The sequence below is a fragment of the Phocoena sinus genome, chromosome 10, assembly GCF_008692025.1.
Source record: "Phocoena sinus isolate mPhoSin1 chromosome 10, mPhoSin1.pri, whole genome shotgun sequence".
Lineage (NCBI taxonomy): Eukaryota > Metazoa > Chordata > Mammalia > Artiodactyla > Phocoenidae > Phocoena > Phocoena sinus.
The window spans coordinates 52,971,158-52,996,932 of NC_045772.1; the positions used below are offsets into that span (position 1 = coordinate 52,971,158).

Genomic DNA, 25,775 nt, shown 5'->3' on the forward strand with positions numbered 1-25,775 from the left:
ATGTATGGTATGTGAATAATATCTCAATAAAGCTATTAAAAAATAAAAGAAGCAAAATCAAATACAGAAAAGAAATAATGAAAAAAGAGCTTTCAAGTTTGTTCATGCATACTGAGATTGATACAGCGATCTACTGAAATCCTTCTGGGATGCAAACATACTAACTGTAGTATTTTGGTGTTTGTATAATTTACTGAAGACAACAACAATCTGTACTCTTTCTGAAATGGGAAAAACAGGTTTGAATCTGCCAAAACAGCCCAGGAATGCCTTCTGTCTTATCTCTAAAATAAAATTTTTCAATAAGAAATGACTGGCCAAAGTCCTTTTATCAGAGACAGAATTTTGTTTAGTATTCCTAGGAATACAAGGGCTTTGGGCTTCGATCTTCACTATCTTTAATTTGTATTTATTTATTCATATTGCATTTTAAGAGAATATAATTTTAAAAACAATGTAACTCTGGATACTAGTCAGTTATAAATTACTGACAGAATTTTAAATTTGTACATAGAAGCAATATAAATCTCTTAAAGAGAAAACAAGTGGTTTTAAAGGTACAAAATCAGGTCATCCCTATATTGTTCTAATGAAGTTCAATCAATTCAATTTGATTCAATTCAACTCAGCTCACTAATTGGCCATCTACAGATGCCTGGGCATTTGCTAGGCTCCAGGAATATGAAAACTGGAACACAGTAAAATGTAATCTCCATTCTCAAGGAATTCAAGTATAAGTTGTTCGTCAGTTTGCTACTAAAGGAGTAGTAGAAGGGTGCAAAGGACACAACTTGTCTTATGTTTTATGAGGGTACAGACTTAATCACTGACCTGTCCTTAGAAATGCCAACACATTTAATTCCACCCTCACCCTCCAACTTCATAATGCTTAAATTTGGGATTTTTACATAAACATATTATAAAATCTTGGCTTTCAAAGTGTGGTCTGTGGACCAGCAGCAAATGCAGACTCCTGGGCCCCACCCCTGATTCACTGAATTAGAATCTGAAGTTAAAAAAGAAATACGCACGTTGACTCACATACACACTAAAGTTTGAGAAGCACTGCACTGAAACAATCAAGTAAAAGGGTCTTGAACCCTGTCCTTCAGGGGTGCCATTTCTCCAAACAGGCCAGAGAATCGACTTAAGATCACTTGATTGAAAAAAGCAGACAGTAGCTGCCACAACACAATTACAAATATAAGCAAAACAGAGTTGCGAGATGCAGCAATCAGTCTCCGCATTAATACATTTCCAGTGGAATCAGCTGCACTCAAATACAGAGACTGATTTTCAGTTAATTAAAAAATTCTAGCCTCAGATGAGCAAAGTCCTCTTTTATTCCTCTTACTCCTCAAAATCCATAATGGTTCTGTGTAGCAGCTTTATACACCTCAGAGGGACTGAAAAATTATTCTTTCAATAACACCTCATTGTATGAAAACATAAATTTGTGAAGGAAATGGCCTCATTTCTTTGAGATGTACCAGTGCTTCAAAACACCCTACTATTCTGAAAGAGGGCAGATTCAACTTGATTATAATGAAGTAGATCACACAAGCTCCTTTACTTTATGAGTACTGATCCCAACGGGACTTAACAGAAAATTGATAATGAGAGGAAACAACCCAGAGAAAAGCCTTTTCTTCCCCCCAACAAAAACCAAGTCTCTTTTCAATTTAAAAGAGAAAGGAAAAAAAAGAATAATGAAGGAAAAAGAGGAAGAAAAAGAAAGAAATTCAACCCCAACTATCCACTTGAATTACAGCTCTGAAAAATACATACCAAATTTTCATTACTTCCAGACTTAGTTCACTATTTCTAAGTGTGGCTTCTTTGGGGAATAAATGTCAAGATTTCAAAAGTACCAGTGCATGTTTCCACACGCAGTTCAGCCACACAAAGTTGGTGAGTCTGGTCCCAGTAAGACACCCCTTATTTCACTGTTGTTTCCTAATAATTTGGGGAGAAGCATGCATGTGGCTTCGTAATCAACCCAGGGGCCTCCCTGGGTGTCTTCTGGACTTTGAGAACTTAGTAGGTTTCTGTGATGAGCTTTGATGGAAAATTTCCTTCTCTGACCTCTACCAATACTTTCCAGTCTGTGAGGTCATGTAACTGGCATGATTTTGTTACTTGTGATATGCAGCTTTTTCTACACTGTAGGCTTTTTAACCATCCAGAATTTTAAAAGAAACAAGAAACAGCAATAAAATTCTTTTTCAAGGTCTCCTGAGACAGCAAGACCTGTCACAGTCATTTTTTTTTTTTCTAAACTGGAAGCTAAAATGACACTGGATATGTTAGGATTCAAGATACTTGGTTAAAAGGCCTAAAGTAATTCTATGGAGCTTATGAATTATTAATGACAATACGAAGAGCCAGCTTCTACACAAAGAGTTGAATTATAACCCAAGTGCCCAAGTGCATTTAATGATGTAAATACATAAGAAACCAATAAAATATTTCATGAAAACAAAACAGTATTGTTCTGATGGATGAAAAACTCTGAATGGATATATTAAATTATGGATTAAAGCTGGGGAAGGAAAGACTGTTGGAAGTCGAAGGCTGTATTTTTTTTTTAATATCCTAAGAGCTGCCAAGATAGATTCCACTAGGCATTAGTCTGTATCACCACAGTAAGGCTAATTTCCTTAGGCAAAAGTGTTGCAAATAGTATTAAAAAAATGAAGATGAAATCTAGGTACTGAGGCCAGTGACAAATACTTTTTCTTGTCCCAAAGGCTGAGAGATTGGTTCAAGTATACTTGGTGGGTATAATGTCAGGGTGTCAGGTATAACTGGATCATAGCTGTTCAGGGAGACAACTTTGTTTTTTTGAAATAAACTCCATGACATGAGAAGCCCTAGTGGGGTAGAAGTTTGGGCTTAGATGGGATTACCATAATGGAAAACAAGTCCTACATACATGCTCCCATGCTTCCATGTAACAGCCAATGTCATGTGCAGGGCAGCCCAGGAAGTGGCTGGAGGGCAGCCCCGAGCCTGTATGTCACTCCAGAATTAAGTGGTTGTCACGAGAATGGAGAGGGAAGAAATCCTGAAGTATTCGGTCTTCACTTCATCACTCCTGCCTCTGTCTGAGAAGCTTCCATGATCTTTTCTTGTGGCTCCTATCCCTGGCTTTTAAAAAGTTTGGCTTTGACCATTCCAGAACCATGGATATTGTGTAAAGACTCAGTCTGCCCCTTCTTTTCAGTCTTTCTGAAAAATAGTGCAACCCAAGCAAACTGAACTGCAAAATACAGCTTTCACATGACCATGGGTAGCTTTCAAAGACCAGAAATAGACACTCTCAGAGCTTTTACAGTAGATGTCAAGGAAGAAAGTTGATTTCTCCTGTGTAAGTATCTTTGTCCTTCACTAATTTCTTCTCTAGCTATTCAGTACCTCAGGCAAGATACCGCAAACACATTTTGTGAGACAGAGGCATCTCGTGGAATTGAACTGTATGTCTAAATTACAGGCAACTTTTACACACCTGCTTTCACCTCTGGGTTCCTGATGGTCCATAGCTGACAATTTAATTTTTGCTGCTACTTTAACTGCAGCTGAGCATTTAGCCAAACTTGTTTTGAGTTTCTCTTTAGCATGGAAAAGGTCAAAATGGTACATCGGTGTGATACCAATGGATACAAAGTAGGAAACAGGAGAAGGAGAACAGAGGTTGCATAGCCTGAGCCAATGAGTAGGCTGAATAATCTTTTGTTGCCTAATACAGCTCCCACCCACAGGGGCAATTATTTCCTTCAGAGGAGCTGCTACTGGACTCATTTTTTTCCCAGGCCAAATCTCTGTAACTACCCTGAATCAAATCACAAGAGAGGAGAGAGAACAATAAACCAAGCCTCAATTAATACAGGTCAGGTGATACATGCTATGGAGAAAAAAGTCAGAGGTACACGGAGTGCTAGCGGGAAGGGCATTGCTCTTTTATATAGGGCAGCCGGGTGTCACATGAATGTAAAGGAGGAGTATTGTAAAGCTCTGGAAGAAAGAGTGCTCTAGACAAAAACGAGAAAGGCCCCAGGCAAGAAAAAGCTTAGTGGGTCTGGGTAAGAGAAAGGCCTGTGTACCTGAAGCATGGTGACTAAGGGGAAAGTTGCAGGAGATGACACTGAGTGGCAGGTGGGTGCCAGTTCACATAGCATCTTAGTGAATAGTTTGGATTTTATTCTAATGGAGAGTTTTAAATAGGCATTACAGGTCTGATTTATCTTTTTTTTAATACTTTGGTTGCTTGGGAAGAGAATGAACGATTGCTTGGAAGGTCTTAGTGCTAAGTTGGACATCCTAGGAAGCTGTTGCTTCCTAAGTGCAGACAAGAGATGAAGAGGCTTTGTCTCAGAGACCGAGAGCGCAAGTAGTGAGAAATACCAAGGTTTGGGATATTTTGGACGTAGAGATGATAAGATATGCTGATGCGTTTATACGTGGGGAATGAGAGAACTAGGTTTTTGGCTTGGGCCACTGGGTGGAAAGTGGTACCATTTTCTGAGATGTAAACAATGGATAAGAAAAAGTTGTTACATGTGTGAAGGATGATGATGACAGTAGGGGTAAATGTTCAAGGTGTCTACAGACATCTGGTTAGAGATGCCCAGGAGGCAGTGGATATGCAAATCTGAAGCCCAGGAATATGATTAAGGCTGGTGAAAAAAAATCTAGGAACAATCAGATAGTATTTAAGGCAAGGGACCGAGAGAAAAAGAAACAAAGGATCATGCCTTAGGCAACTTTCACAACATTCAAAGGTACAGCCAAGATGGAAAAGCGAGCACTGGAGCCTGAGAAAGTGCAGCCTATGCGGCAGGTGGATGCAGTTTCTTTAACAAAGGCCCACAGCATCTCCATTGGAAGGAATGTTTAAAGCCATCCACTTCGGTCAACCAACTCATTTCAGTTTTTAAATACCCTTTCTTCCATGAAGGGATAAAAACACGCATACGTCTGTTTACATGATAACTACACTGTCCTAACCCATCTAACATCATCTCTTTATAATCTTCCTGATAAGAGTTCAGGCCTAATGGAGACTACAATATTAAAATTTGGCAGGTTTTCATGGATAAATTTTGATACTATTATGTAGTGGGGGAAAAGTCAAACTAATTAAGAAAAATCTGAACTCTGAATAAAATGCTTTTCAATTAAAAATATGTCCCTAGAGACAAAAGGATAGCTGATTATTTAGAAATGATAAGATAAACATGGCATGCGGTATACAGTGTAACCTAACTTCAATCTTATTCTGTAGAAATGGCTAATAAAACACATGACAGAAATCTCTACCAAGAAAATTAGCTGGAATAGGGGATTTTCTACGGCAATATTCCATAATAGTAACAAAGATTTATCCTTCAAGCTTCAAAGTGACCTGCAAACTTTTACAGGGAGTAATTGGAGACTGTGAAACTGTACTGTAAGGATGACAAACACTTTATTATTATAGGGCAGGTGCTCAGGGACAAAGCACTAATAGAATCTTACTGTTGAGGATTTTGTTTCTCTGACTACCTTTTGAGGGTGGGTAGGTGTGGAACTGGACTGAAAGAGGTTATATTACCAGTTCTGCAATCTTAAAACCAGTTGGTTTAAGAATTTCAGATATACAGAGTAGTGAATATGATTATAGATCAGAGATTCCTAGCATTAAGACTTGTACTCTCCCCAACTCTTTTTTCTTAGCAAATCATAATCACTTGAAAATTTCAGCATTCAATCACAAATATATTTGTTGCCTGTATGATTTTTCTTCTTGTTGTAATACATCCTAATTTTTACAGAATAATAGTTATAGTCTCTTCTGCACTTAATGCTGGGAATATTTAATGATAACAGATACAAAATCTATTATTTACAAAACTACAATCTATTTTACCCTATAATTATGCCTTTATTCTCCCAAACCAATTAAATTTCCTTTGGCCAATACTTGCAATTCATATTAATTTTTTAGAATGACATAATAAAACCTCACTGTGAAATTAACTTTGTTCACTTCCCACCTGATTCCAAAGTAAGAGACTGTTACTCTACAAACTAAAATTTACTTAAAACTTTCTTCAGAGACAGAGGAAAAGCCATCTCAACAATCTTCTGCTTAAGTGACGCTCTGGATTAACTAATACTCAGTTCATTTTATAAAGCAGAGGTTGGCCAACTATGCAGCCTGTGAACAAAATCCAACCCATGGCCTGATGTGATAAATGAAGTTTGACTGCCACATAACCATATCCATTTGCTTACTTACTATGGTTACTTCTGCACTAGAGTTGAGTAGGTACAGAGACTATAAGGCTCACAAAGCCTAAAATATTTACTACCTGGCCTTTTCCAGAGAAAGTTTGTCAACTCCTGCTCTAAAGCATAGTGACCAATGCCAATGCACTGTGAATAAACACAGTTAATAGGCCCTCTCTAATACTCCTGCTCAAACAATTCGTCTGTATGCTTTCAAGAGTTGATCGTACAGGGACTTGCCTGGTGGCTCAGTGGTTAAGAATACGCCTGCCGATGCCGGAGACACGGGTTTGAGACCTGGTCTGGGAAGATCCCACATGACGTGGAGCAAATAAGCCCGTGCACCACAACTACCGAGCCTGCGCTCTAGAGCCCACGAGCCACAACTACTGAGCCCACGTGCCACAACTACTGAAACCCATGTGCCTAGAGCCTGTGCCCTGCAACAAGAGAAGCCTCCGCAATGAGAAGCCCGCGCGCTGCAACAAAGGGTAGCCTCCGCTCACCGCAACTAGAGAAAGTCCACCCATAGCAACGAAGACCCAACACAACCAAAAATAAATTTATATACAAAAAAGAGCTGATTGTATAATATCTGTGCCATTTATATTTATAATTTAATTAAATATTAAATAAACATAAAATAATTGAGAAAGGGGCTATTGGAAGATTTAAGAGTAAACAAAATTGTTATCAAATTAGGCACAATTGCCAACTGTGCAAGACTGTGAAAACTCTGTATATATCCAAAATATTTTTTCTTGTGTGTTACAAAAAACTTAAAAGTAGAAATCATAGATAATACACAGTGGGTGTGGTTGTACACAGAAAGACTGACTATTCAAAATTCTGTACAAAAAGATAATAATTTAAAGATTAGCAAGTTCAAGTACATTGGTATACTTTAGATTAAAATATTTAAGGCCTGGTTTTAATAATTTTTTATAACTCTCTGCTTTTTCCGTTTCTAAATATAAAACATGCCAAACTTACAGATAGGTGCAAAATATATACAGTCAGCCCTCCATATCTGCAGGTTCCACATCCATGAATATGAAGGACCGACTGACTTTAAAGGACTTAAGCATCCTTGGATTTTGAAGGATGCTCCTGGAACCAATTACCTGTGGATACGAGGGACAACTGTATACTTTTAAATAAATAAAATATGACAGGTATTTCATAAGTCCTCTAACCCCGCCAATTGCAACCCCCTCCCTTCTCTCTAAAGATAACTCAGTATCTGGAGTATCCAAACTAACATTGATAGGTAAAGGTGAAGTTTATCTAAAACAGATAAAATCGGAATTATTAAATAAAAAAAAAAACATTAGATCACCTCCAAATCTATAGGAAAGACTTGAACTAATCTATCAAATTGCTGAAGTATTAGTTTTTAGACCTGTAGTCGTTAACAAAAGAAGATTCCATTAAATAGGGTGTCAGTGATATATATGTAAATTTATACTCTGAAGTGCCTGAAAATATTTTCTTAAATTATCATTCCTGTTTAATTTACATTATTAATTTGTACTCTAAGAAGGCATTTTGCTGACCAAAAGTAAATTATCGCCCAGATGTTGCTGAGTTCCAAATTAGTAGATTTTCAATTTAATAAAATCCAAATTCAAGAGGTTTTAGAATATCCATAGTTTGTTGCAAGGGAAAAACCTTAACTATATATGATGAAGGAATCAGAGCTATATCACCGTACGCTAGTGATCAATTTCAGTAACACTATCAGTGGGCCAAACATACGTTGTTACATACCTACATAAGACATAGCAATACCACCCATGGTGTATTCCATTGCAAAGTGCTTAACTTGAATCCATAAAGCCTTCATGTAGTGTTTGCTTTGTAGGAAATATAAGGGATGGAGAAATGGGCTAAATAAAAACACAACAAATTATCAGACAAATTGAGAAGCTGAGATTTTCTCAGGAACTCCTGTCTCCTCAACAACTGTCTCTTTAACCAGGGACTTGGCTGGATAAAAAAAGACTAAAGGGACACATCACACAGATCCAACATGTGATCTAAATTGGATCTAGTCTAGACATACCAGCTGAGAAACATTTTGGGGAGGGGGTTCACAAATGGAAATGTAGCGGTTATTAGACGAGACAAAATTTTTCTGAAATGGAAGGATGGGAGATGAACGACTGAAAAAAGGGAGTTGAAAAGCTATATGTAAAATGTGATTTCATACTCTGGTCTAAAAATGTGTGTGTGGACACAGAAGAAGTCTACATTTTAACAGTGACGATCTCAGGTGGTAAGAATGTGATCATTTTATTTTCATTTGTAGTATTTTCTAGATTTCTACAATGTAAATGTAGTGCTTCTATAATAAAACTAGTTTTAAAACAAATTCTATGGAAAATTTATATGACTTTTTTATATCAATAGATCCATTCATCATCATGTATGATAGAAAAATTTTAAGAAAGGCGACAGATACTGATTTGAGTAGAAGCCAAGAGAAACTGGAGGTTTGTATAAAAAAGGTCTCAACTTGAATTCTTTGACTATTTATAATGCTTTGATTTAATCAAGATACATTTAGTATCTTCCATGTCATTTCACATATAAAATGTTTTTTTTTTTTTTTTTTTTTTTTTTTAATGCGTTACGCGGGCCTCTCACTGTTGTGGCCTCTCCCGTTGCGGAGGATCAGGCTCCGGACGCGCAGGCTCAGCGGCCATGGCTCACGGGCCCAGCCGCTCCGCGTCATGTGGGATCCTCCCAGACCGGGGCACGAACCCGTGTCCCCTGCATCGGCAGGCGGACTCTCAACCACTGCGCCACCAGGGAAGCCCTAAAATGTTTTTGATGCTGTATTAAGTGTCTTAAGACGGCATTAAAAACGTTGTCTGAACTTTTTCTCACTAGAGGTATAATAATTATTATACCTTCTAATAATTATTAGCTCAGTATAAAAGGTGTTTTGCTAAATAGGCTCACACAGGAGCATAAAGGATTCTAGGTGCCTTTGCATAATAATCCGTTTCTTTTTCATCATGAAGGGTCCAGCTTAATGGTTTTTAAGATCACCACCGTATATGTAAGTTGGATTCCTACAAAATAAGCAGCCATTTTAGAATGTACGTATTCACATTCTGATTGCCTTGAAAGTGGGTCAACGAACTAGAAGCATGCTTTTCACTAAAAGAGTACTCAATTTCTTTTGAATATGACAACATACCAATTTCATAACATTTCTTTTAAAATTCATATTTAAGTTGTATTGTTTTAGAATTGTATAACATTTCTTTTAAAATTCATATTTAGGTTGTATCATTTGAGAATTGTTTACATTTTATTTTATTTATTTATTTTTGGCTGCGTTGGGTCTTCATTGCTATGGGTGGACTTTCTCTAGTTGCTGCCAGCGGGGGCTACTCTTTCACTGCGGTACGCGGGCTTCTCATCGCAGTGGCTTCTCTTCCTGCAGAGCACGGGCTCTAGGTGCACGGGCTTCAGTAGTTGTGGCATGCAGCCTCAGTAGCTGTGGTTCACAGGATCTAGAGTGCAGGCTCAGTAGTTGTGGCGCACAGGCTTAGTTGCTCCGCGGCATGTGGGATCTTCCCGTACCAGGGCTCGAACCTGTGTCCCCTGCATTGACAGGTGGATTCTTAACCACTGCGCCACCAGGGAAATCCAACAATTTTTAGTCCATTTCTACTTTTGGAAGCTTGCTGGCCCGTGCGGGGCTTGCCCTGGGGCGCTCTCCTGAAGAAGGAGGTCCTGGCCGTGAAGAAGTCCTCGGCGTCCTCCTCCAGGCTGCTGTAGCCGCTGCTCATGCTGCTGGTCCCGTCGCGCGCGGGCCGCCTCCCCGGGACGCTGGCAGCTAGGCAGGGGGTGTCGCGCCCGCCTGCCCTGTGAGGTTCCCGGCGCGCGGCCCCGAGCCGCTGGCGGGCTGTCCCGCTGCAACTGCGGCCGTCGCTCAATCTACATTTTAAATTTAAGGCTGATCTTTAAAAAATCCAGCTTTCTAAAAATAAAATTGAAAATACTTGGCATATTTAACTATTTATTTATATCAGAATTATTTTGATCTGGAGGTTAAAATGTCTGAGTTTGAAACCTAACATAACAGTTCTGTAACGTTTGGCAAGTTACCCAGCTAGCTAAGCCTCCGTCAGTTCTTTTAATCTATAAAATAGAGAAAATAGTATTTACCTCACAAGGTTATGATGATTAGATGAAATTATGCTTAGAAACCTAGGTGCCTGTCACATAGTAAGAGTTCAATAAATATCCACAACCATGATGGTGACTCATATAATCCTGACATGCTCTTCTTGTCCTATATATACTAACGGTATCAAGGACGCTACTGTACATCTCCATACAGGTGCCCCACAGGTATCTCAACCTTACTACATGTAACAGAACTATTGCTCCTCTTCAGGGTTCCTATCTCAGTAAAGTGTACATCATTAACCTAGTTATTCAAGACCTGAGCCTAGGAGTCACTTTTTTTTTTTTTTTTTTTTTTTTTTTTTGCGGTATGCGGGCCTCTCACTGTTGTGGCCTCTCCCGTTGTGGAGCACAGGCTCCGGACGCGCAGGCTCAGCGGCCATGGCTCACGGGCCCAGCCACTCCGCGGCATGTGGGATATTCCCACACTGGGGCATGAACCCGTGTCCCCTGCATCGGCAGGCAGACTCTCAACCACTGCGCCACCAGGGAAGCCCCAGGAGTCACTTTTATCCTTTTTTTTTTTAAACCCACCACCCCAGTTTTCTTTTAGCTTTATTTTCAATATATTTTGAATTCAACCACTTCTCACAGGTCTATTGCTACCGCGCCAGTCCAAGCCAGCATCATCTCTGGCCTGTACAATTGCAAAAGACCCTAGATATAGCTCGCTTTTTTCACGCTTGTCCTCCTCACCTACCTCAGTCTATTTTCCACCCCAATGCCAGAGTAAGTCTTTAAAATGGAAATCACGTGATGTCACCTCCTTGCTTCAAACCTTTCACTGGCTTCACACCAAACTTGGAGCAAAAGCTAACCCCTTTTCCCTGTCCAAAGGCCCCTAAATGATTGGGCTTCTGCCCCTCCTTCTCTCCCAGAACCTTTTCCTCGCTCGCTCCTCTCCAGCCATACTGGCCTCTGCTGTTCTCGAGCATCTTGAACTTGCCAAACACATCTCCACCTCTGTACCTGGAGCCTTGCCAGTGCTTCTATATGAGGGACATCTTGCTATCCTGGAGCATCTTGAACTTGCCAAACTCACCTCTGCCTCTGTACCTGGAGCCTTGCCAGTCCTTCTATATGAGGGATTCCTTCCCCATTAGCAATATAGCTCTGCAGCTCACTTCTCTGCTCAAACATCAGGCTTTTCTGACATGCCATCAACAGAAGCACCCCCAGAGCTCTGTTTTATTTTTCTTCATGGCACTGTTACTACTACAACAATAAGTTACTACTTATATACATATTAAATATAAATATTTACTATATAAGCATATAATATATTACATATATATTACATACATATAATATATTTTATATGTGCAAATGTTTTTATGGCTTGTCTCCCCAGCTAGTACATAAACTCCATGGAGGTGAGCACTCTGTTTTGTTCATTGATGGATCCCCATTATCAAGAATAGTACTTGGTACCTTGTACGTATTAAAGAAGCACTTTTCAAGATACAGAGACTTATCTATCCTCTTGTTAAATTGGCTTGGGTTTAGTGAAGTACTCCAATCACTACTAAAATAAGCCCTAAACAAAAAAAGCAAGCAGAGCTGTTACAAGAATTAGTTCTTCTATATTCCATTCATTTTGCAGAATCCTTATAGATCTAAGTTTGAAAACAGGGGTCATAAAATTTTTTATTTTTATTCAGGAAAACTAGCAGAAAAAAATCCTTTTATTTCATCAGAGTGCTAGAAGAAAAAAAAATTTTTTTTTAAACTTCTGTATTTAAAACAATTAAGTGATTACTTACTTGGTTGAAATACTTGTAACAAAGGAAAAGAGAAAAAAGTTTTCCCTGGTTTTATTACTAAATGGTTTTGTATAAAGAAATTATGATATTATATGAGATAAAATTGTTTTTACACTTAAATAAAAGGAAAAAGTCACATCAGAGTGTTAATGAACTAAAAAATCTTTTGTAACAATTCTTAGCAATTCTTTTGTAAAAGTCCCAAACTGTGGCTCTAAAATAATCGCTAAATATCTGAGACTTAATGCACCATAAAAATAGTTGTTTTAACCTACTATATGACTAAATTATGACAGACACTGTAAGCCACAGAAAATAATCTTATATTATCATCTAATTGTTGAATTCAATCACTGCAAAGCAGTATACAAGTAAAATTCCCGCAGATAACTCTCTGAACTTCACACTTCATCTGTGTTTTCCTTATGACACATCACTTTTTATCTTCTATTTGCAGATCTTGGCGTTTTTGGACACAGGATTTTTGTCTGTTTTATTTTTGCCATCTCCTACAGTATTAGCACAATGACTGGGCTACTCAGTGGATGATTTCTGAATGAAAGAATGAGTGATGCTGAGGGTCAAAGTTGGGGAATAATGGCAGTAAACACTGCACAAATATAATAGTAGACATATACTTGGAGTGTTCTACATGAGCCCGATTAGTGCTTTTTTTATATCATATCCTATAAAAGTAAAGAGAGTTAGATAATGAAAGTGGTTTCTGTGTATCCTATTTTGCTTCACAGTATTTATCACAACTGTGTTGTGTAGTCATTTGCTTAATATTTTTTTTTTCCACTTTAAATTCCAGGGGGTAAGAACTGTTTATCTATGGCTTCACAGAGCCTCAGCATCTCACAATAGTAGGGGTCCAACAAATATATTTCGAATCAATGAACACAGTTAGGGCTGTGCTACTGCATCATTTGAAAATGCCTGGACCCCCTTCCTAGCTGAGGCTTCCAGATACTCACAGCTTCACAGAACTTCATAATTCGTTTTTCAGCGGTTTTAGGATGCACAGTGTTTCACATGCATCTTACAATTTATTGTGTCTTAGTATTCTGTGTAGTTTAATTGGCAGCGTTTTTTTCCTGAGAATTACATAAAACAACATTGTTTTAATAAATGATGGTGTTTTAGAATCAAGGAAATGAGATTACGGCTAATTCCACCTTGGTATGGAAAGTATAAAAACTTCAAATACTTACATCAATTAAATCTGAAAGATCATGAATATAATACTTGAAAACTGAGGCATTGGTTGCTTCAAGGGTTAGGAGATATTCATTCCGTGCCTTAATCGACTTTAGCTTGTTTTCCGAATACTTTGCTTGTCTCTGGAAATGAAGAAGATCCAGGCATTGGGGAAAACAATAAAGTCATTTTAAAACAAGACAGGGAAACATACATGAATTTCTATTCATCTAAACAATTTATTCAACATATACAAATGACCTTCGAAGTCCTCTGAGAAAAGTACATTTCGAATCTGAATTAAATAAATGAAAATTACCCAGCGATGAGGAAAAACAACAACGTATACGGGCGCCAGGCCCATTTGCAATGAAATCTCTTTGTTAATATTCAAAGTTCTCTACATTGTGTATTGGATACTTGGCATTCACCACTAAATGAGGTCCAGCTGTTATTACATGATTTTTATGTTTCTAACACATTTTTTCATTCCCGTGGGAGGAAATGCATGTCACTTCACAGTAATTTACAATGTGTGTCTATCAGCTGTTGCATCAGTGTTCCTAGGTTTGTCACCTCCAGTGAGGACAGAAAGGCTCTGCAGTCTTTTACTTACTTTTTCCTTCATTTTTTCAATTTTCTTCACAGAGCTTCGCCGCTGATGTCTCTCTTCCAGTCTAATATGAAAGACTGGGTCACTGGATCTGCCAATTTGCTTCTCTTCTTGTTTCTCAGCCTCTTTCAGCTTGCTCTCTGCACTGATGCTCTCTGCATGATACATATGGTATGTTTTCATCACCTGTGAAAATGTGACCCACATTGTTAAAAGATGTCTGTCTGTAACTTAGAAAGTGAATGGAAACCATTATATGACATAATATGTTAAAGATAGCACCTTTCAACTGGCAGAGAGCCAGATTGTTAGTAAAATAAAGTATATACTATTCCTTCTACATAAAGCAAACAGAAATATGCAAATTCACCTGCCAGGAAGAGGCACTTAGGGACAGGCTGTGATGAAAAAAATGATTTACAGAGTCTTGTGTGTGCTTTCAGTGTACTTAAAAAGTTCCCTCAAACTTAAAAGTGTTTCTCTAAAATCTCCTCTGCATTATTAATTTGAAGAATAAACCCTTATGCATGGATAAATTTTAGTCAAACCTTGGAATTATAAAAAACTCCAAATAAATATATAGCCCTTACTAAAGGGACTTTATTGCTTAAAATGTACTTGTCAAAATACAAAATGTAAATATAAGGTTCATATATAGTTGTAATTAAAAAAAAACTTTTTATGAGCACAAAGTAATACTTTATGTTCAATGTAGAAAACACGATACAAAAAAGAAAGTAAAATATAAAGTAGAAAATAAAAAACATAAGATTTTGGTATACAGCTATCCAGTTTTTCCTACGAAAATACACACACACACACACACACACACACACTTGTTCATTTTAAAATGACACATATCATTTCTCCTTTTAAAAAATCTGGATCATACTATATTTACAATTTTTAATCTCCTATGTCCTTTTCCACTTAAAAATAGCAACATTTTCCTATACCACAAAATAGTCTTTTAAAACATAATTTTAAGGGCTGTATAATATTTCTTTATATGACTGTGCCATAACTTACTTAATTCCCTACTGTTGAACATTTTAGAATATTTCAACTTCTTGCTTTTTTATCAATAAAGCTGTGCTGAAAACCCTTCACATATAGAGTATCTTGTTTCTTCTCTTAGAAATGATACAGGTAATTTGCATTTTGATAGATTTAGGAATATACAGGAGATGAAATTTTGTAATGTATCCTTTCCATATATATTGTAAATATATAGTCAATCCAATTAAATATTCTTTAATTTAGAAAAATTTAAAGGTGTGATGACTCCGATGCCAACTGACGTCTCAGGGTTCCTTGAGGTACCAGAACTCAGCACCCAAGTAATCAGTACCAGCACATTCTCAAAAATTATGTCAAATTCTCCTCCACATAAAATGGATTTTATTTCATCTATAAATAACTGTTATTCAGAGCCAATTTTATAACTAAGGAATAGTTGTGTTAAAGAGATTGATGTAATGTTTTAAAGTAAGGAACTTGATTTTTCTCATTTCAAAAGATGAGTTTTAAAATAGTTTGAAGACTGGAAGCAACACTGGAATAAATATATTTATTTAGGTTGAACCAAATTGCTGTTTTTTGTAGGTTATATGAAAAAGGTAGAAAATCAGCACTTATGGTTCAACTTAACACACACTCTTAAGATGACTATTTTAAAGAGTAAAACACAGGGTTAATGAAGAGCTTTACTTTTCATAAAACCTGATGATGTCTTCCCTTAAAATCATAAGCTAGCTAATTACGTCAAAGGCACTGCTGAACGAGAACAAAGTGCGGGCCAAACTACAAAGTCATGGCGGCTTTCTGTGAGCTGTGTGTAACTGCAAAGTTGTCTCTTCTTAGTAATTATCAAATCTGTCTGGGGGTGTGGTTTGGTTGGCTACTCCAGTTTGAAAGAAAAATAAGACAGCATTAGGAAGCAGCTGGGGAATGAAATGGGAGTCCCCGTGCAGCTGGGCAAACAACGAGGTCAATGAATCTACTGCACACCTGGCATTTCTAGGCTTGGCTCTGTTTATATTCCCCGCCTGAAGCAAACCCACAGGCTGTCTGGGTCCTGGTTCCAGTTACATCTTTAAATGAGAGGGTGAAAACAACCAATCTCACACACACTCACAGACACACGCACACACACACACAGACACACAGATGCTCGGCTGTCTTCTTGCTAGTTGACAGGAAGGAAGAAATGAGAACACGTGCCTCCCGTCATAGTTGGATGAAAAGGCATCCCAGACAGACCTGGGTAACTGAGAAATCTTGCTTTTAAATACATCCTGAAGAAAAGACCTGAACTCCTGACTCTTGCTTTACTAAGATGCTGAGGCCTACTGTAAGCAGGTAATTTGCACAAACTAAGCTTTAGGCACTAAGGATTCTGAGCTGGCTGCTAAGCATGGGTTAAAAGGAAAACGTTCGAGTCTGACCTAACACTAGCAAGAAGAGGGTATAAATATTTCATCACAATGTGCTTCAGCACAATAGCTGAGGATTCTCCACCCGGTTCAATAGTAATTTCCAGAAAGGTAATGTCTTTGTTCTGTTTTTCCAGTTTGACTTAGGGTTTCCACTGTTCTCCAAAATGTCAACAGTTACAATGAATGAATTTTAAAAGTTGGAGAGAAAAAACTAAAAGCTTCTCGAGAACTCTAATTGCAGACAATGAATGCCAGTACAAACTGCATTATTTAAAATGTAAGCTGTTGACAGAAGTTAAATGTGTTTTGTATTTAAAATAACAGACAGTTCTCTCTTTTTCAGAGAAGTAAAAGAAAGCTTTTGAATATATACTGCAAAGAAAATAACAGCTTCTCCATCAGCTTAATGCAAACACAAGCCTTTGCATACCAAATGACATGATAGGTATATATCCATTTAAATGTACTCCAATAGCATATTTTCCTATTTGAATTCTTTTCTACTAAAACCTCAGGCATAATTCTCCATTGAACACGCTCAATTTATCTTCCCTGCTCTGTCTTCAACTGCAAGAAGAATAGAGACAAGTAGAAAGTGACCACATCATGGATTTCTTTGTGACACTTGAATATTGCCAGAGTATTAGCAAATCATTGATGTCAGAATAAAGGGAATATTAAACTGGACTTTGTTCAGATCCTCTGCCCTTACCAATCTCTCTTTACCTCATGTACCTCTCACCTCATGTGAAATCCTATATAAAAACTTTGGACAGAAACTGTATATTTCTTACTGACAGACCCTATATAATGAATCTGACACTACTCTTGTACTTTAAATCAAAGTAATTAAAGTATCTATAGTAAATTTCAATATTCAGTGTCAAGAAGTCATGGTGTATCTGAAAACTATCCATGTGTTGGAGATCAGTCGATTAAGGGTATAAATTCTACTTTTTGACTTCTGGCTCAGAAGTTAGAAGACATGGTTCCAGGAATGGATCTACCAGTTACTAGGTGTGGAGAGTCATTTAACACTTCTGCTCACCTTACAAGGTTGTTGCGGATACCCAATTGTACATGGTCCCTGTGTGTGGGTACAACTGTACCTTTACTGAGTACTTACTACATATGTGTGTATATATATGTATATAATCTATACCACTAATATATATATATATATATATGGAGATATATGTAATGTGTATCTATTTAGCTAAACAAACATTATATAATTCCTACTACGTGCCAGACATTGTTCTAAGCATTTTACAAATACTGGGTTGGCCAAAAAGGTCATTTGGGTTTTTCCATAAGATGTTACGGCAAAACCCGAACGAACTTTTTGGACAGCCCAATAATAGCTTATTTAATCCTTCTAAAAACGCTTATGAGGTAGGTACCTTTATTCTCCCCATATTACAGATGAGAAAAGTGAGGCACAGAGAGGTTAAGTAACTTGCTGAAGGTCACACAGCTGATAATCGGCAAAGCAATGGGTGGTACCCCAGCAGTCTGGCTCCAGATTCAGTGCTCTGGACTGCTGTGCCGTGACCTTCAGAAGGTCTAATGCATTATACAAATGGAAGGCCTCTTTATCTGGGGGATACAGTTACTCTTGGTCATATTTAGGAATGGAGGAAAAGAAGGAATGAAAGATAATAATTTATTCATTCAACATCTGCTTGGTGTTTAGCACCTGTAAGGCACTGATGGGTATAAAAATAAAGACTTGGTTTCCATCTTCTAAGAGTTTAAGTTTTTAGAATTTAAAAAATGGGCCTTGGAGATTCTCATGGACACTGATGAAATGAGAGGGCATCTGGGCTGAGAGGACAGTATCAGGAAAGATGTAATAGGGTAGGCGACCCACACAGGTGAGGTGGGCATGAGGAGAACAAGACGGTGGAGAAGGGAGTCCAGGGTAGTGGATGATGGGGTAACTGAGCTGAAGAATAAGACTGGGCCAGATGAGGAGAGCCTTGAAACCCCAACTAAGTAGTATAGAATTTACTCTGAAGGGGGTTGGTGAGTCCATAGAGGTGTGAACAGTATGGTCATAGCAGTACCTTAGCAGTAATTCGGTGAAGATAGGCAGGATGTGAAGCGACCTGATTTAGCATGAAGAAGAGGGAATGGAAAGGAGGAAGGAGAATCCAGAATGACAGCTCCAGGGCCTTTTCTCTGTTCTCACTCTCTCTGACCTTTTCTTAAACTTGACACGACCCCCTCCACCACGGAGTTCAAATGCTCTCACGCTCTGCTCCCAACACCAGCCCAAGCAGCACTCTGTATACTACTGAGTCAATCACTTAACTCCCTCCTCAAAATTTGTACTTTCCTGCCTCCGTGGCCTTTTCCCAAGACAATCCAATCCCACTGCCTGGGATGCCCTCCCCCAGCATCCCCTGCTGTTACCATTTTGACTCATCCTCCAGGGCAAGGTCAAAGCTCACCTATTGCTAAGTGTTCCCTGGGTCCCCAGCCACAGTGGTCTTGTTCTTCCGACCTCCAAGACCTACTTACTGATAGCACTTCAGACTCTGTGCCGTGTGTTACAGATATCTGTGTACCATTCAGTATCATGGATTGTCCTGTAAGTTCAGTGAGGCCACCAATAATATTTTAGGCAACTCCAGGTCCTTAATATTGCTTTATATACAGGAGGAGTAAAATAGGCATCTGGTGAGAAACAAATGAAGGACAGGAATCCTTTTAAATTCAGCTTGCCCATTCATTTATTCATTTAACAAATACATTTAACAAATACATTGTTCCTCTCCATCCCTGGCACCCAAAACAGTACCACCAGTAAATACCTGGGACGGGACTGATGGGATGGCAAACATTTCTAAATCATTTGTGAAATACAGTTAGCACTGGGATTTATGGCATCTCAGAAAAAAAGGGTGTTGTGGTTGGCAGGTGGGCTGGTAAAAAGCAGTATGTTAGTGACAGTATTTCCTAATTCCACACACAGCCTGCTGTTTTACTAAATCCATCAATCACAGAAAGCTCTCCTGAGAAACTACATTCTTTAGGTCTCCTTAAATACCAACAACCTAAGACAAAGATCTCCTTTCTATAATCAATACAGGAGAGGGCTCTAACTGTAACCGAGTTTCTGCCGGTGCCAGATTAACAAAACCATCAGGGTAGGACCACCACCTTGGAAGTCCATTCCCACGAAGCTCTCAGGTTCGTGGGGAAGGCAGGGCTCCCGGGCCACCCTAGGCTGAGCCCCAGGAGCTGTGCTGTAAGCCTGGCTCCTTCAGGGGCTCACACAGCCTCTGTTCCTCTGTGTAGACTATAGCCTCTGCTGAGCCAGGCTGTGTCCCTGGAGCTTAGTTTAAATAGGGGCAGTGGGCAAGAGCTACTTCTCAGACAGCATCATAACACTGCATGCTGCGATCTTTACACCAGCAACCTTGAGCTTTCCTGCCCTTTAGTATACTGAGCCAACCTTGGCGACGAATACAGAGCCAGGCAGACCGGGACTTGAGTTCTCGTGCTACTGCGTATCAGCTGGGCAAGTTTCTTAACTTTCCTGAGCCCCAGTTCCTCTGAGGTGAAATTGGGATTAAGTGATACAATGCCTGGGAAGCACAGGAACAGGGTGGGCAGTTCTCTTTCTTGACAGTTTCTAAGGTATGATGTAGAAGCGAGTACTCAGGCTCCGCGGCCAGACTAACTGGCTTCATGTTCTGGCTCTAAGCAGAGAGGTGCAGGCCAGTGCCTCCCAAAGACAAAGCAGCTGGAGAACTGAGTACAGCAAAAGCAGACCTGATGGAGGCCTCTCCTGCTGTTTCATATTACAACTCGGGACAGCCAAAACCTCTTAAAAACTAATCTAATATACCAGTGACGAGTACCCAGGAGTTGATGGCACAGATACCTACATGTTCATAAAACACACCACCTGAAGTCACACTTAGGAAGGCTTCTAGCCTCTCTGCAATGTCCACCTCATCATTAACACCCTTTTTGATGTATGCTGACAGTTACTGGAAAATTAAGTGTAATTTACTGGAAAATTACCCAGGTTTCAGGGAGCAGTGCGTAGTGATCTGCATTTACTCATCCACCAAACAGCTACTGAGTATCTGTAAGCCAGGCATCGTGCTAGGCTCTGAAGCTAGAGATGAAAGACACAGTCCCTACCCGGTAAAGACACAAAGGCAGGCCTACTCTTACTGAAGACAAATAGGAGGTGGGGAGGGAAGCACCCATGGACTTCAGGGTAGGTAGGCTGAGTGCAAGTCAGGTGGAGAAGACTCCTAGGCTTCCTTTATTCAGCTTCTATTTAAGTCTGGGAGCTCACCTGGACAGAAAGTTGGGATGGGAGGGGGGGATATATTTTATTTATATAAAGATGTAAAGACAGGAGAATCTCACCCAGAACATGAATGCTACTCAGTCAATGCCCACAATGGATCTCAGTTCCCACCCCAATGCCTCATCTCCCACTTAAGGCCTGTGAGGGACACTTATCAGTATATTTTATTCTCATTTGTGGCATCCGGGCTGGAAAAGCTGCTGATCCCCGAGGTAATGAGTGGTCAATAGGACTGTTACAATGATGAACTTTCCCACTTCCTTTCCCCAGGCTTGTATGGTTCACTATAAGTCAATGAAAGCAGAATTTACAAAACTTAATTATATTTGAAAAGTAACGTTTATCGGAGAACTCACTTTGAGAGGTAGTATACTGGCAGTTAAGAGCTTAGACCCACAGAACAGACTGCTTGGGCTCAAATCCTGCCTCTGCACTTGCTGTGTGATCTTCAGCAAGTAACTTAACCTTTCTGTGCCTTCATTTCTTCCCTGTAAAATGGGCATAACATTCTTACTCACTGCATGCATAGGGTGGTTGGAAGGATTAGATGTGTCATGACATGTAAAGAGCACAGAAAAAAGAGCTTGACATGTAATAAGTGCACAGTAAATGTCAGCTACTGCTATTTGAAAAAATTACCACAAAAGATTTCATTTTAATAATAGGTAATGATTTCTCCATGACGGGAAAGACTATCATTTCCAACAGAGGTAAAGGAAAGGAAAGAAGTGATACTTCCATTTATGTGTATGGGAAGAATTTTAGCAAAGTGCTTTAGAAATGAGCAGATAGTTCAAGATGAACGATTAAATAGCATGAGATCCCGTCTTTATAGCTAGTTTATCAAAGAAAACTTGAGGTATGTTGTGGCTCCACTGAAATGAAATCAGTAAAACAGTATGAATTTATCATCGAATTATATTTATAATCCAAACAAATGCTTTGAACAAAAGGCATTGTCTGGGACTCTGGACCCTGCTGGCTGCTAACCAACCAAATGACAGGGCAACAGAGATACAGAGAATAAACAAAACAAAGGGAAAGACAGAGAACACATATGCAAAGGGAGAAAGTAAGGCTAATGAAAGTCCCCAAAATAATTCTGTTCTGTTCAGTGTGGTGCTAAAGGTTTTGTTTCAGGAGTAATTACAAAGAGCAGCATTTTGTAGGTCTATAAAATCCAACAGACCTGGATTTTGGTCCTAGCTTTGCTGCAAAATAGTTCTGTAACCTCAGTCTTTCTGACCCTCAGCGTAAGTTTCATCTATTAGAGATGGCAACATGAGGCCTCCTGACAGGACCAAAATTAGGGAACCAATCAAATAAAACTATGAACCTCAAACACTTTGAAAACTGTGGAATGAAAGAAAAAGCACAAACTAGAGGTTTGACCATAGAAAAACTGATAATGTAACTGAAAGGCCTCTTTCCATGAGAATTTTAATACATCCCCTGAAATGGAGAATATCTGATGATGCTCAGAGGAAATAACATAGGATGGCATCTAGCAGTCTATATGAAAAGAGCACCCGGACTGTCATTCATGTTTTGTTTTCTGTTGGAGATTTACTATTTTCTTCTCCATCTTCAACAAGAACCTACAAGAGCCTGTGATAGTGGAAGGAGCTTTCAGGTCCTAAATATCCAAGAGTGTGAACCCTCAGTCTGCCAGGCCTTGACTGTGACCTTGTGGCAAGGCTCTGTCTAACCCTGCTGGCCCAGAGCGTTCTCGCCTATAAAGGACGTGGCTGGACCATGTAATCGCTCAGGCCTTTTCCAACTCTAAAATTCGATGAGTCCATGATTTCAACAACTAAGTATCACAAGTATTTATTGTTTGGGGAAATACATATATATAAAATATATTTCTCAGTTGCTAAAGAGGCTGATTTTTTTCAGTGTCAGGGTAGATGGCAGATAAATTTTAATCAAAAGGAAAAACCCATTAACAACAAATTATACTAATTATCTCCTGCTTCTGTTGATTGAGGCAGCAAACAGTATACCATGCTATGCCGAGGACATAAGATTCCTCCTAGAATTTTCCATGGGCTCTGAGGCCATGCTCTTCTGCTTTGCTGCACAGAAAATATCTAGAAATGAACAATGCCTGTATACTCTAACGTACTATTATACTGATGAATCTTAAACTGGGGTATCTATCACTCTAGTGACTTTAATTAGCTCTCAAACTGATTAGTGATCAATCATCAAGTGCTCATTAAGGAGGAAAACCCAGGAACTATCTGGTAGGTGCAGGGTTGACACAAGGATTTGCTATGTGCTTTTATCTTTGACTGTTATATTTAAGTTAAAGCAGGGCATTAGTCATCTTTTTCAAAGTGCTAAATTTAACTATACATATATATATATATATATATATTTTTTTTTTTTTTTTTTTTTTTTTTTGCGGTACGCGGGCCTCTCACTGCTGTGGACTCTCCCGTTGCGGAGCACAGGCTCCGGACGCACAGGCTCAGCGGCCATGGCTCACGGGTCCAGCCGCTCCGCGGCATGTGGGATCTTCCCGGACCGGGGCACGAACCGGTGTCCCCTGCATCGGCAGGCGGACTCTCAGCCACTGCGCCACCAGGGAAGCCCGGCCTTATCTTTTTTGATTCCTTTACATTCTGTTACTAGAAATCCAATTATATTTTATTCTCTATTGATTTATACTAGGTTCATCAGGATTATTTTTCATGAGAGCAATGAACAATTTGGTATAATATCTGCCCACTTCACAATGATCAGAGATTTTTAACATAAAATGAATGTCATTTTATCCAGGAACTTCTAATTTTGCAGAAGATGTTTTCCTTTCTTGTCTCTCAAGCACTCCATTTGTAGTGGGGTAAAGAGAAATTGGTAAGGGCAGAGGATTTGAACAAAGTCCAGCTTAACATTCCCTGTATTCTGACATGAATGATTTGCTAATAATCTCGCAATATTCAAGCACGTGGAGTTCCCTGCATAGGCAATGCACTTTCATGCATCTGTGCTTTCCCTCACACACGAATTGCTTTTTTGGAAGGTCCTTCCCACCCTTCCTTTGTCATAAAATCAGGTGTCAGCTTCTCCAGGAAGTCCTTGGGAGGTTTACACGGAGCTGTGGAGACCTCTATCTAGCCCAGCAGCCAACACCATACATGGAAATATCTCACAAGTCTAACTCATTGATGACAGGGCTGTTTGCCATCAATATATTAACGGGACCTATAAATTTATTGAAAGGCTCCTCCCAGCCTCTCAGTGTGCATCACCTGGATGCAACAGAGATGATCCTCTAATAATTTTACAGCTGAGGCAACTATGCTTTTAGTACTTTCCATTTAACTGACTTAGAGACAGGGAACAGATTCTGAGATTTGGAACGAACGCTGAATAATGGCATTCCGTAAATCCTAGAAACTTACAAATCACAAACCCTCTCCATACAAGTGCTGGGCAGCCACTCTACAAAGGAGGAGAGCACCGTCTTAAAAGATAACCTATTCCATTTCTCAACAGATCTAATGGTTAAATTCAGGAACCAGACTGCCTGGGTTCAGATCCTTGTTTTGCCTTTCATCACGTTCCACAGTATTCTCACCTGTAATTAGGAATAAGAATCATATCTCTAAGGTTGTTGTGAAGATAAAATGAATTAATACATGCCAAGCACTTACAGTGGTAACTGGCAAACAGTGTGTTTCACGGTTGCTACAAAAATCATGAAATACCACCCCCCCACCATATCTTTAAAGCTCACAAGAGCCTCAGCCAGTGCTTAGTGTCAATGCTCACTTGTTTACTCTCACACACCTGAAGGTTGAGAGCAGAGGGATGGTCTTTGTTCTATCCATCAAAGAAACTGAGCTGCAAAGAGACTTAATCCTTGCCCAACAAGTCAACAGAGAGAGTCAGTGATAGGGAAGGTCATCAGAAAGTCCTTGTTTCAAAAAGCGTTTTCATAAGAAGTCTTCAGAGGCCCTGAAATACAAGTTTAAGCTACTGAAAGAATGATACCCACAAACTGGCACTTGGAATACATATTAACCAGGGCCATAGTGAACACAGTGGCAGCAGAAGTGGTGAAGGGAGAGTTTCAAGCAGTTGGCAACGCTGAGGGGGAAAATACATGTATAATGAAAGGCCAACAAATTTACTAGAATTTCAAAGTCACTGGCATTAATTCTTTTCAGGGAAATGTTTCACATGTCTTCAACATAACACGTGTGTATTAGACATTTAAGTTATATGGTTTAGTATATGAAATATTTAAGCTGAGGACACCAGACACGTAGAATTTTAAAATCATAAAAGACCTGAAACCCTTGGAATTGTAGCATCAACTAAAATGGAAAGAATGATATGGAATCCTTTCCTTTTAATGGAAAATGGTTTAGAACTTGACACAAAAACCTGTTTCTCAAATTCAATACCTCTCACTCCACTTATTAAAAAGAAGAGAGAAAAAAAGAAGAAAGGTGAGAGGCCTTTGTTAATCTATGCAAGAAAGATTTCTGAGCTTTCTAATTGCTTTTGACCAGATGTCTAACCATGTTTTGCTGCTTATGTCGTTTAGAATCTCATTTGGTACTCTCCTGAAATCTTTCAACTTCTGATTTTTTTCCCTTTACTCTCTAGATGTGGCTCCAGAGGGAAATTCTATGAATACGCCTGTGTTCGTCCTAATTGGATGCCTTGGCTTACATTGCTATTGCCTCAAAAACCTTCCCCAACTTCTCTCCATCTGTCCTACTCGTACAATCCTGTCCATTTTCAGACCCTTTCCTCTCTGAATTTTTCTTAATCCTCAGGGTGGACCTCTCTCTTTGAAACTCCAAAGCCCTCTAGCTGAACCTTTCTGTTGGTACATAATGGTCTGCCTTAAGTTATAATCACCATTAAAAAGGGAGTACTGGGTCTTCCTGGGTGGCGCAGTGGTTAAGAATCCGCCTGCCAATGCA

At 39.1% G+C, this 25,775-nt stretch overlaps 1 protein-coding gene across 6 annotated transcripts in view; it reads right to left on the bottom strand.

Annotated features, from left to right (window-relative positions):
- The window catches only part of SRGAP1 (SLIT-ROBO Rho GTPase activating protein 1), a 274,730-nt gene that overhangs the window by 80,337 nt on the left and 168,618 nt on the right, over positions 1-25,775 (bottom strand). For 5 of the 6 annotated variants that reach the window (XM_032644932.1, XM_032644931.1, XM_032644930.1 and 2 more), the window contains 2 exons: positions 14,056-14,238; positions 13,454-13,582 (listed from right to left, as the gene is read on the bottom strand). In XM_032644932.1, the coding sequence (XP_032500823.1) occupies positions 13,454-13,582; positions 14,056-14,238 (312 nt within the window). Of the gene's footprint in view, positions 1-13,453; positions 13,583-14,055; positions 14,239-19,016; positions 19,155-25,775 lie in introns of those variants that run through there. The other variant, XM_032644934.1, reaches the window with a different exon arrangement.